This window comes from Lepisma saccharinum, chromosome 3 (assembly GCF_977018435.1).
Source record: "Lepisma saccharinum chromosome 3, izLepSacc3.1, whole genome shotgun sequence".
In the NCBI taxonomy this organism is placed as follows: domain Eukaryota; kingdom Metazoa; phylum Arthropoda; class Insecta; order Zygentoma; family Lepismatidae; genus Lepisma; species Lepisma saccharinum.
In genome coordinates this window covers 21,640,023-21,653,298 of record NC_139231.1, presented here as the reverse complement: position 1 = coordinate 21,653,298, position 13,276 = coordinate 21,640,023, and the positions used below count along the sequence as shown (strand labels likewise).

General features: G+C 36.2%; 1 protein-coding gene across 3 annotated transcripts in view; it reads left to right on the top strand.

The window, feature by feature from the left end:
* LOC145984936 (uncharacterized) overlaps positions 1-13,276 on the top strand; it is a 655,439-nt gene that overhangs the window by 574,757 nt on the left and 67,406 nt on the right. For all 3 annotated transcript variants that reach the window (XM_083118349.1, XM_083118348.1, XM_083118347.1), the window contains exons 9-10: positions 4,239-4,271; positions 12,149-12,199. In XM_083118349.1, coding sequence (XP_082974475.1) covers positions 4,239-4,271; positions 12,149-12,199 — 84 coding nt within the window. The remainder of the gene's footprint in view (positions 1-4,238; positions 4,272-12,148; positions 12,200-13,276) is intronic.

Here is a 13,276-nt window from a genome sequence, read left to right as displayed (position 1 = left end):
CCTCTCACCTATTCATTGGTGACCGTCTAGCGTCACCACTTGCGCAAAGACTTGTTCTCCGCTTGCTGTAAATTGATTAAATGTGTGAGAAGTAAATAATGCATGCAACAATAATACTTACTTCTTTATTACTTACTTATTCCGATCCTCTTCTACCGATTGTTGTAGAGGTTCTGTCACGTCTCACCATCTGTCACGATCTTCTGCCAACTTCCTTCCTTCACTCCACGAGATGTTCCTCCAGCTCAGGATATCCTTCATTCCCTCATTCCATGTCGTAAGTGGTCTTCCTTTCGGTCTCTTTGCACCCAATCCTCCCATTCTTGCTTCCCATACCTGTTTAGGTATTCGATGTTCAGGCATTCTGCTGAGGTGTCCAAACCATCTGAGTTGTGCTTGCTCCACATCCTGATATATTGGTTTTGTATTTAATGTTATTCTGATTGTTTGATTTCTGATTTTGTCCCTTCTGCTCTTTCCCACTGTTCTCCACAAATATTTCATTTCTACTGTTTGTGAGCTTTGTTTTTGTTTTTCATTAATTATCCAGGATTCACTTCCATATATCAATGTTGGTACATAAGTTGATTTGTATACAATCATTTTTGTTTTTAGCTTATTTCCTTTTTCCCTAAAAATCCTTTGTTTATGGCATAATATAGTCTGTTTGTATTCTTTATTCGAGTGTTTAATTCTTCATCTATTTTTCCATTACTATTGATTGTAACCCCTAGATACTTAAAACTTTGTACTTGTTTTAGCTCTGAATCTTCAAGGCTTATTATGCAGGGTTTTTCTATTCTCCCTATCCGTAACACATTTGTTTTTTTTGTTGTTTTTTTTCATATATTTCTTTGACATATTACCATTTATTATTTCCAAATTTCTTTGTAGGTTTGCTTGTGAATTTGCAAACAATACAACATCATCTGCATATAAAATTTCAGATACAGTTACAGTTTTCAGTTTCCAATTTCCTACTTTGAATTTTCTCATCTTTTGTTTTGTTTCTTTCAGAACATCATCCATTAGAATGATAAACAAGTATGGGGATAAAATATCACCTTGTCTTATTCCTGTTGATGTTTTGAATTCCTCTGATCTCTTATTGCCAGTTCTGATATTGCATCTATTTGTTCTGTAGAAACTTTGTATTGCTTCTACTAATTGTTTGTTTACATTGTTTTTCTTTAGGTTTTTCCATAGCTCTTCCCATGGCACCCTATCGAAAGCCTTTTCCAAATCTATAAAGCATAGGTATAATTCTCTATTGTATTCTATAACTTTCTCTATTATTGGCCTTATTGTAAATATGTGATCTTGGACACCTCTACCTGGTCTGAATCCACTTTGTGTCTCCTCTAATTTATCCTCGATTTCTTGTCTTAGTCTAGTTTCCAAAATTCTTGAATAGACTTTGCCAGCCATACTGTGATTTCCGCATTCCCTGTTATCTCCTTTCTTATATATTGGTATAGTATTGATATTTCCCATTCCTTCACTATCTTCTTTTCCTTCCATGCCACATTTATTATTCTGAGCAACAAATCTTCTCCTTCCTCTCCCATATACTTGATCATTTCTGGTGCAATGCCATCATGACCAGCTGCCTTTCCTAGTTTCATTCTACTAATAGCTTTCTTTAACTCTTCCCATGTAATTACTTCTTGTTCTACATCTAGCATATCTGGGTCTTCAGGCCTTCTCTCCTCCTCCTCCTCTTCATTTGGTACGTTTCTTTCGTTTTCACTTAATAATTTTTTGAATTAGTTTTTCCATCTTTTCATTATTTCTTCAGAATTTGTTAATAATTTCTTATTTTCGTCATATATAAATTTTAAAGGGCAATCTTTTTGTTTCTTCATGTTCTTCAAAACTTTGTACAAAAGTGTTTGATTTTCCTTATGATGTTGCTCCATATTTCTTCCAAATTGCTCCCACATTTCTTTCTTTGCCTCTTGAACCACTTTCTTCACTTTATTCCTCTGCTTTCTATATTCTTCAAATGCCTCCAGAGTACCTACTGACAGGTATTTCTTCAATTTTTCTTTCTTATCTTTTACCTCTGCTTCTATTTCTGGATTCCACCAATTTGTTATTTTTTCTTGCTTCCTACTCTAGATGTTCCACATACTTGTTCAGCTGCAAATTTTATTGCCCCCTTTCCATTTCCTCTAAAGTTTTTCTAAGTCCTCTTCTCTTTCTTCTACTTGCTCATTCGCTAGTTCGTCTTTCACTTTCTTTCTAAATTATCCTTGAACATTTTTGTCTTTCAACTTGTATACCTTTATCTTCTCTCTTATATTGTAATTTATCGGTTTCTTCCTTCTATTCATCCTTGATGTCTTACTTTTAACCCCTATGGTCATATCTAATATGAGAAGTTTATGATCAGTGTTTACTTCTGGCCCTCTTTAACTCTTGCATCTCTTATGAACTTTTCCATATCTCTCCGCACAATGTGTAATCTATTATAGATTTTTAATTTCTACTTGGTTCTTCTCTTGTATATTTATGTATGTCTTTATGTATATACATAGTGTTGGTGATAATCAGATCATTTTTTATGCAGAGTTCCAATAGTCTCTCTCCATTGTTATTTATAACTTCTTCTCCATACTTTCCTATTACTTTTCCCCATCGATCAGTTTTATTTCCCACTCTATCATTCATATCTCCTAGGATAATAACTTCTTTATCTATGTCTTCAATAGTTCTTTGTAGTATTTCATAAAACTTATCTTTGTTGTTTGAAGTTTCATTCTCGTTAGGGGCATATACAATCACTAGAGTTAATTCTTTCTGCTCTAAAATGTCTACTGTCATTATTCTCTCATTTATAAATTTCCATCCCTTGACATTTTCCTTTCTATCATTATATATCATACATGCCACTCCTGATCTTGATCTTCTTGTTTTGGTAATCCACTGTAGAATAGAAGAAAGTTTTCATCAAGTTCTTCAATTCCATTACCTTTCTTCTTTGTTTCTGTAACTGCAAGGTATTTCACTTTTGTTTCCTTTATCTCTCTTACTAATTCACATTCTTTCCCATTTATACCCCTTACATTCCATGTTCCAACATTCACTGAGCCATATCCTCGCCAATTCGTCGTCGTGATCTGTCCGGCTTGCTCTCTTGTTCTTTTTTTAATCATTGTAGGTTCAAATGTGCAGGGTATTGGCCTACAGCATTTTAGCCCAGGAGGGGCTGCCTCCTTTCTGCCTCTGTGCTTGCAGTGAGCATAGCTTAGCTGTTCTGCTCTACGTTTTACGGGTAGAGTTAAAGTCTCTCACTCCAACACCCAACCTGGGGGACCAGGATTTTCTTTCCGGGTTTACTCCCTTAGCCTTTGAAGTTCCCCTTCTCCACAAGGCAGTGGTTTCCCTCTTCTCCCAAGAGGGTGGATTGCCTCTTTCGCCATCTCTGCCGTTCCGAAGGTCTCCTTCTCTACCCTGGCAAGGGGCCCTTACAAGGTGCTACCATCCGGACTGATGGACCAAGGTTTTTTATAGAGGTATTACTCCTCTAGGTTCCTCCGCCTCCTCAGCCGTTGAGATGACCATCCATCTTCTTCCGCCTTTGGGGCCGTTGACCGTTAGGTTGCTTCTTAGTCTGGTTCTTTACCCGCTAGCCTGCCCGGCATGGGTGACCCTACCAGTAGCTATGTTACCGCCGGTATAGCCTAGGGGATCATCAGAGCACACAAGCCCCACCACCAACTACAAAGTCCTGCAACCACTAGGAGGGATGCAACAATAATATATTATCATATCATCACTCATCTCCATCTTCGCAATTAGCCGAAACTGGAAGAAAAGCGAACTAAAATAAACTAAATCAATAATTTAATCATAAATAAGTTATATGCACTAAATGTTACAATTACTATTATTTTGATATGTAAAGTTACATTTTAGCTTCCTTGACGAAAATATTGATTTTACCCATGCTTTATGTCGCCCCTCCTTCCTTGGAAAATTTTTAAGCCCCCTATACTTTTTTGAGAATTTTAAACAGTAACCTGTTACGTTTTTTTTAATTATGGAGTTCGTATCTTATGTTTAACATATTCGTGTGTTTTGCTTATAGTAGCTAGTGAATTTTTACTTTTATGGGTATATGAAAATATAAGTGGAATATGATAGAAACAATCCCTTTCTGAATGATCATTGCTTACAATTATTTCAGGAACCTGAAATGCATTTGAACATAATGATACATTTTATATTTCTAGCTTCTGCGACTCCAAATTGTACAGAATCATGTCGTAAGTTTTGTATATATGTTTTGATGTATTTAATTATTAATATTAGATATGTCATTTGTAATTTACATACAACATGTTAATTTAATATAAATATGCTATATTATAACTGCAATGCTACTTAAGGTATTCAATCATTTATTTGATTGTAGTTTCGAGATCACACTTCATAATTTAGGATTAAGTTTACTTTTTGAAATACTAGGTCATTCAAATATGACAGGGACTGATTTTAATTTTACTAAATCCTTTAATATCAAATACATATTTGCACATGTCACCCTTCAAAGTACTCCCCTCCAAAGTCCACAAATCTTTTCCAACGTTCTGGAAGCATCTCAATGCCCTTTTCGTAAAGGTTTTTTTTGGTTGGCTGCGAATCCACTCCTGAACACTGCCGATGACTTCGTCGTTATCCGCAAACAACATTCCTTCAAAGCCTGATTTAACTTTCCAAACAGATAGAAATCAGTTGGGACGAAATCGGGACTGTATGGAGGATGTGGCAGAAGGTACCATTTCAATTTGCTAAGAGTTCCCATAGTTGTTTGCCTGTATGAGGCCGCGCATTGTCTTGAAGGAAGACTACACGCTTTCCACCTCTATCCCGCTTAGATCGTATCTTTTTCTTCACTTCTGCTGTCATGAGTTCTGAGTAATAAGCTCCAGTGACTATTCTGGCATCTGTAAGAAAGTGTACATCTATAACCCCCTGCCAGTCTCTATTCTCCCAAGGACGCACAACAGCTGCGCATGGCAGGTTGTTTAAAAAAAAATCAGTCCGGGTCATTTTTGAATAACCTAATTTCTATGTAACACAATATTTTCGATACGTTTTAGAAATAGTAATTTAAGGAATCAGAAAATTACGTCAGGAAGTACAGTCACGGACACTGCCGGGTTGTAACGATTCATTTAAAGTCAATGTATTTATTACAACCCAGAAGTGTCCGTGACTGAACATACTAAAGTGAAGTAATTCGTAGATAACACAAACATATATTAAATTAAATGGCATGTGACAAGACCAGTTAACATCATAATATCATATTTCATTGTATCCATAAGTATACTAATGTTAGTACGCACTGAGTCCTGATATGTGAATGCTTAATTCATAGCTTGCACAATTTGTACTAGATATCTGTTCACGAGGATTGAAATTTAATTTGATTTAAAAATGCATTTGTGCCTCATTTAAGGGTTATGCTTAACATAAGTACTTCAAGATTTTGTTAATTCTCACAAGGGAGGTTATCTAAGTGTCCCCCTCCGATTTCCATGAAACTTGGCAGGTGTATAGAGGGGCCTAAAGGAAGAAATACATGTTTTTGTGTTTCAGCTAAAAAAACAGTTTTAGGGGGCAACCCCCCCCCCCCCGCTCAAATGTCAAGATGAGGAGAAATTGAAGTGGGGATCTGACCCCGAAACCACGTAAATATGGAATAGGAAGAAACAGGGGAATAGGGTCCATCTATACACATGCCAAAGTTCATGGAATTTGGAGTGGGACACAGGGGTCAGATCCCCACGTCAATTTGTCCTCATCTTCATTTTTGAGGCGGGTTTTGACCCCTAAAACAGTTTTTTAGCCGAGACAAAAAAACACGTATTTCTTCCTTTGGGTCCCTCTATACACCTGCCAAGTTTCATAGAAATCGGAGTGGGACACAGGGGTCAGATCCCCACTTTAATTTGTCCTCATCTTAAGGGGGGTTGCCCCCTAGAACAGTTTTTTAGCCAAAACAAAAAAACACGTATTTCTTCCTTTGGGCCCCTCTATACACCTACAAAGTTTCATGAAAATGGGAGGGAGACACAGGGGTCAAATACCCACTTCAATTTGTCCTCATTTTGACATTTGAGGAAGGTGTGCCCCCTACAACAGTTTTTTTAGCCGAAGCAAAAAAACACGCATGTATTCCTTTGTGCCCCTTTATACACCTGCCAAGTTTCATGGAAATTGGAGTGGGACACAGGGGTCAGATCCCCACTTCAATTTGTCCTCATCTTGACATTTGAGGGGGGGTTGTCCCCTAGAACAGATTTTTAGCCGAGACAAAAAAACAAGTATTTCTTCCTTTGGGTCCCTCTATACACCTGCCAAGTTTCATAGAAATCGGAGTGGGACACAGGGGTCAGATCCCCACTTTAATTTGTCCTCATCTTAAGGGGGGTTGCCCCCTAGAACAGTTTTTTAGCCAAAACAAAAAACCACGTATTTCTTCCTTTGGGCCCCTCTATACACCTGCCAAGTTTCATGGAAATCGGAGAGGGACACTTAGATAACCTCCCTTGTCAGTCATGCGCTAGAAAAGTGTATGTTTGTGGATTCCGGAAAATGACGAAAGCTCTACACTAAGGCAGGTCGGTTTCTTTTATCGAATATTTAGGACTGAAAAACTGGATATTGTGATGAAACGTTTACATAAATAAAATAAACTAAACATTATTTTCCATTTCGGCACACTAGGCCCAAAATTTACAAAAGTAAAATATTTTCTTTCTTTTTTTTAAATTGCATATTTCTTTCAGTCCTAACGAACTTCACCAACCATCTATTTTTCAAATTGGCGGAGAAACTACTTGAAATACAACACGATCACAATTTTTGTGTTTGTTGACTTTTGAAAGTTTGATTTTAACCATCGAATTGTATAACTTTTGAAGAGACACAGAAAAAGTGAAATGGTGTTAAATCCAAAGAACCAACGACTTAAATCAGCCGACATTATCCGGTTAATTGATAAGCACGCACCTCAGCGAAAAATGCACGTAACCAAACCGCACGACCGCTGGATTTCAAATTGAGAAAGGAAATTGTGGAAGCTGCGCGACTACTTTCATCCGAGATATGTAAATACAGAAGACCCAGACGCTCTTCTATCATACAAATACTTTAGAAACAGAGCCAAAAAAAAACCAGTCAGAAACGCAAGATTTAAAGACTATAACGATACCGTAAATATGAACATATAAAATGCTAAAAAATTATGATCTAACCTCAGAAACCAGGGATATTCACCAAATAAAAAGAGTAATGCGTTCTCCTCACATAAATCCAGACTGGTTGCAGTAAATGAGATCTTTGTTAGCCCCAGTGTTCCCGCAGATAAGAATGCAGTGGTGAGTATTGAAACTAACACCTACCTCCAGCAAGCCAACAATGACAATTTTTTTACTCCACTAAGTATGAAAAATCATGAGCAAAATGAAATCAAAAGCGTGCGGTTAGGATGGCATAAAACTAACTGTTCTACAATATAGTATCCCCTTTTCCTTTCAAGATCTTATGTACATTATTAACCGTCTCCTTTCCAAGGGTTGGTTCCCTCAAAAATGTAAAAATTGCAATGTAAAACCTATACCTAATAAATCACAATCCCACAAAAATTAAATATCTCAGACCTTTTACCACTCTATCCACAATGTCCAAAATATTTGAGAAAGTAATTTATGAACAAATACTTCCGCATAATCAAGGTTTCCTACCACACTTCTAATCTGGTTTTAGAAAAATGTAATTTCACTGCGCTGGTGGGTATCGTAGAATCGTAGACAATATAAGTAAAGGGATAATAGATGAAAATAGATGATAATAGATGAAAATAAATTTACTCTTTTTAGTCTCGTTGGAATATTCAAGAACATTCGATTCAATCAATCATGAATTGCTATGGGTCAAACTGAATCACTATGGCATTACGGGAAAGGCAATATATTGTGTGTGTAAATATTTCGGCAAAATAAAACAACGCGCAAAATATCGGAATCCGGAAGTTACATAATCTATATGGTTAGCGGTTAAATACGGTATCCCTAAAGGAAGTATACGAGGTCCACTACTGTATAAGATTTAACTAGTAGATTTCCGCGTAAGTTGAATTTATTTTGAAAAATTGTATCGGAAAACATAAATCTTTGTATAATTTAAAACATTTTCTCGTCGCTAATGTTAGAGATCGCTTTATGCAAGCACTCGTCTTAACCACATTAGACTAGCCCTACAACACACTTTGATATCTCCCAGAACCTAAACTACAAACTTCTAAAACTTTCGGAAATGTTGTATATGTTTCATATTTCAGCTACAAAGAAAATAACATATATCCTCCTATTTGGAGAAAATTTCCTGACTAAACATCAACAACAGAAGTAAATACAAGACATTCACCTTGATGGAAAAAAATCTTAAGAACAGTTCTCTAAAATACTTAACCGATTAGATCTTTTCTCCCAGATCATCGGTCGAACAAGATATCCGCAAGAAACACAATCTAAAAATTCCCAAACATAAAACCGCACAAGACCTTCGTTGTGACAGGGATTAGGGAATGGAACAAACTGCCTTCACCATTGTCTAACATTATTTGCCATGATAACACTGGAGAACCAAATTCAACTATGTTTGGCACAAGGGGGAAAATACTTGATCCTAATAAAACGTTTCACACCGAATTCAAATGTATAATTAGTTTTTCTCCGTCACCCACAGTTCTCTTGTGACCCTCAAGTTAAGTGTGAAATATTTTTACTTATTTTTACGTAGATACATGACACTCTTCAAGTTACTAAAATGTGAGAGTTGTGGATTTCGTTCTGTATTCAGCATCCAGCAAGAATTCTTGTATTCCACTGTCCCTGGCACCTCTTTCCCATGACAGAGATGTCTGGGTGGAAACGCTCCCTATGTTCGTCACTGATGGAACCATTATTGTCAGGTAAGAAATCCAGGTGGGAGTCCAAGAAATGTATTTTGAAGGACATATTACACCCTATATATTTGTTATCGTTCACCCACAATCTCACGGTAGTTCGACCTTTTTTTTTTGATTTGGTGTTTAAAGTCCACTTTATGCACATAAAGCTAATCGGGACTGGACCTACAATTTAAATTGGGATCCGAACCACGTATGCCTCGGTAGTTCGACCTTTACGATTTCCTAAAACGTTTATACACAACGCGTTTAAATGAACATCAAGCTAATATGTCAACTTCGCTAAACAGACCTACGATTTCTTATCCGTTATCCAAGCTCTAATTTACGAACACAAGACAACTACTTCAGTGGGATATGCTGCTTTTAACGAGTTGGTAATCTGCGACCCTTGATTCATCCACCCACTCCTGAAGTCCTGCAAATTTACCTCAGCATCCATACAGGATTTATGAATATATGTGTGGAAAATGTTACCTTATTGTTGCTACAACTATAAATTAATTCTTTGATTGCAGTTAATCTACGTTTAGATATTAAAATATCTAAAGTATAATAAACCTAATAAAAAAGCACCTGTATAATATACAACATGAAAGGAATGTGCTAGTGAAATATAAAACCATAAATATTAATCTAAGTGTAAAATTCAAGTTACCCCAGTACCCAGTTATCCGTGCATTCTCGATTTTTATTTTTATACACAGAAGTATAATTTCAAGACCTGTAGCTCTCGTACAATGTCTCTCAAAAGTCTTAGGACAACGAAAATTTAAACTAGGCAACCCAATTTACGCAAGGCGTTAGTGGGTTGCGTGTAGAGTTAGGCTCAATTTCAGGGTTGCCACATGCACAATAGATATTTATGAAATACGCGAAATAAATAAAAACAAGTATTATTGTATAAAATTATAAAATATCACCATTATATCGCAAATGACAAAATTCTTTCTGAAAAAAAATAAATAGGTTTTCTAGTATTTCATGGCTGATGAGTCTACAGAAAGGAGAAGAGATGAGAAGAAACGAAAGGTGACGAAGGAGAGAATAAAGAGAAAACGACAGAAGGGAAGAAAGAGAAAACGACAGGACAAGAGGAAAAGTAGAGGTGAAAAGAAAGAGAATAAAGACGAGGAGAGGAGAAGTAGTGTGAAGAAAGGAAAAAGATTCGAGGAGAGATGAGGAAAAATTGAGCATAGTAGAGAAGAGGGGAGGAGAACGAGAGGAGAGGAGAGAAGAAGAGGGAAGGAGACGAGAAGATGGTAGTGGAGAGTAGAGTAAAAGAGAGAAAAGAGAAGAAAGAAAAGAAGATGAGAAGAGTGCAGTGGAGTCGGAAATCGAAGACAGGAGAGAAGATAAGAGGAGCGGAGAAGAGTTGGATGGATACAAGATGCGAGAAAAGTAGGAAAAGGCGATATGAGATAAAAGCAGAGGACAAGGAGGGGAAAGAAAAAGGAGAAGAGAAGAACAGAAGGGACTGGACAGGAGAGGAGAGAAGAGGTAGTAGTTGCAGAAAATATCGTCTCGGCGTCAAGAAATGATACATTGATCAAACGATGGACATGAAACATTCAATAACATTTTGAAATGTATTAGAGAATGTATTAGATCGATGCGAAATGGCTTTTGACTGAGTGCACAGCAAGATAAAATCTTCCACGTAAGATCTTTCTTTTATTTTACGTGCGATTATATCACTAAAAGCATGAACGTAATTTTATTATTTATAGGAATTATCCAATTTTTCTCCACTTCTCGATTTGTTGAAATGAAGATTTTGTAATTTAATATTTCCCACCCCCCCATCGTTAATTTCAAACTGAATCATTCCGTTTCACAAGGCGTGGACAATGAACACAATGGGATATGTCTAAAACTTACGAAAATTATCTGCCAACGGAAGGCTTTGAACCTACGATCATCAAGTTGACAATCCTTTACGGTAACCACTACTCTACAAGCTCTCGCTCCTGAGAGCAGGTAGAAGTAGCTTACCATTGTGAAATAAACACGCAACTCTTCTCCTACATGTAATGTGCAAAGAATACTTGTTTGTAACAAAGAAAACGAAGGTACGTGTAGTACGAATCGGCGAAGACATTTAATGGACAATTGCACATGATGAAAACTTTTCAGTCGATATTCGTGAAGGTGTCCTTGCATTGAAATCGAGTGGGAAAATAGATAAAATTTGTATGTCCTGAATTGCCACAAATGTAAATAGTTCTTTCATTAACTGAATTGAGAATTACGACATCATATTCTTCACTGCTAATTCTCTTTAGCTCATGATCTGGCACATGACTCTTTGGCCTAATGCATTTGTTGGTACATAAAATTCAACCATGTTTCGTGTTTTTTTTATACGTGGAATAAGTGTAACTTTTTCGTCACTGCAGTCATTAAAGTCACTCATTTTCCAATTGAAATTGACACATCTCATTCATGTTTCCTTGTCCCAAAAGTTCTAATTTTGTGAAACAATGAATTCACCACAAATAAAAACAATTCTCTTCAACAACGAAACAAACATGGAGGCTTCCGAACACTTTCCTACTCAAAGAATTTGATACGTTTCATCAAGTACATTCGGACCTTATATAAGAACTTTGGTTTTATTCCCCATGTATGTGCTTTTATGCTGATGTTTTGTGAAACTGTGATTGTTTTTCCAAGAATTCGGCATGATGAAACTTCTTTCTCCAGCCCTACAATGGAATGGTACAAAAATCTCGAGCCGGCCATCGTGGCGGAGTGGTTAACACATCGCGCTACGACGACAGGGATCCCGGGTTCGAATCCCGGCATGGCCATGTATGTTTGTGAGTGTCTATTCATCAATTTCATTATGTCATCACTCATCCCCATTTTCGCAAATTGCCAAAAGTGGTACAGAATGCGAGGTAAAATAAAGCAAATCCATCCATCAATCAATCAAACCGTCACTTTTATCCAATCTTGTTCCATGCTACAGAAGGTACATTGTATACTTAAAGCAAGAGGTAGAAAAATTCACATGTCACGAAAATTGAACATTATCAGCATGGAAACGTTGGCATGTTTTGTGATTGCAAAACATTATAAATCAACTGTTGAATGTATATTGTTATTTTAAAATTTCTATTCTTCGTACATTTTTGATTTCAAGTATTTTCTCCACAGGGAAGAATATAAAATTATACCTTAACAGGAGACAATGTCAAGAGAAATGCAGTAAGTCAATAATACGTATATTATTCTGTTTTTTTTCTAATTTACGTTATAATGTATTAAAATGTTAGCAACATAATGTATTGAATGCAAGATTTATTGGGATTTCAGTATATATTTTTTCTAATGTACATTTACTTTATATAGTTCAAACAAAATAGATATATGAATACAGAAATGCAGGGTGTACATTATATTTAGTACCATAATAAAGTTTATCTGAACGTGGGCTTAAATGTATGGATTATAAATGTGATATAAGGCATTATCATAAGACATCTCACTCTCATTGGGATAGATTCACAAGTTTAAACAAAATAATATTGCTTTAAATATTTTTTATAACAGATATTTAAAGTATCCTGCATATGTTATTGATTTTTAAGGTTGTTTTAACAAGTAGAATTAAAATGCAACAATTTTGCATAAATTCGTTTGATATGAGGTTGTTTGTATTATTGTATTGCATGAATATTTGAACAGCTGAAAAACATTGAAATGTTAAAAATTTATAACTTACATCTCATTTATTATTTATTTAATGCATAGTAAAGTGACGGAAACTTCTGGGTGTTAACAACCCTATTGGAAGACATTGAATTAAGTCGTCCATGTCTGATAGCTGAGGCCTTTGTGTATAGACAACCGAACCAACATTGCAATTCTGCGGCTTATATACCAATACGCAGACTGGAAAGAAATGAGAATTTGGGGTAATTGCTACAGTGTTGGTTAGGGTACGCAGAGCTTTCATCAGAGAGACCTAGGCTGAATCCCGACCAAGCGCAATTTTTTTCACATTATCTATCAGTGAAGAAATATGTAATATTGATTTCCATACATCTTGAGGAAAGGACACACATCAAATTTGATCCTTCAATTGTCCTTTCATTCTTCTCTATCACGAGAGAATATAGAAGTTCCCTAGCAAAGCGATGGATATCTTCTCAATGGTCCCGTAGGTATGATTTTCCACTCTTTTTCACCTCTTGAATCTAATGAAAACACAGAGATAGTAAGAACAGAAAACACATCTCGCACCGAAGGTTCCCGGATCGAGTTCTGGATTTTTGGGAAGGT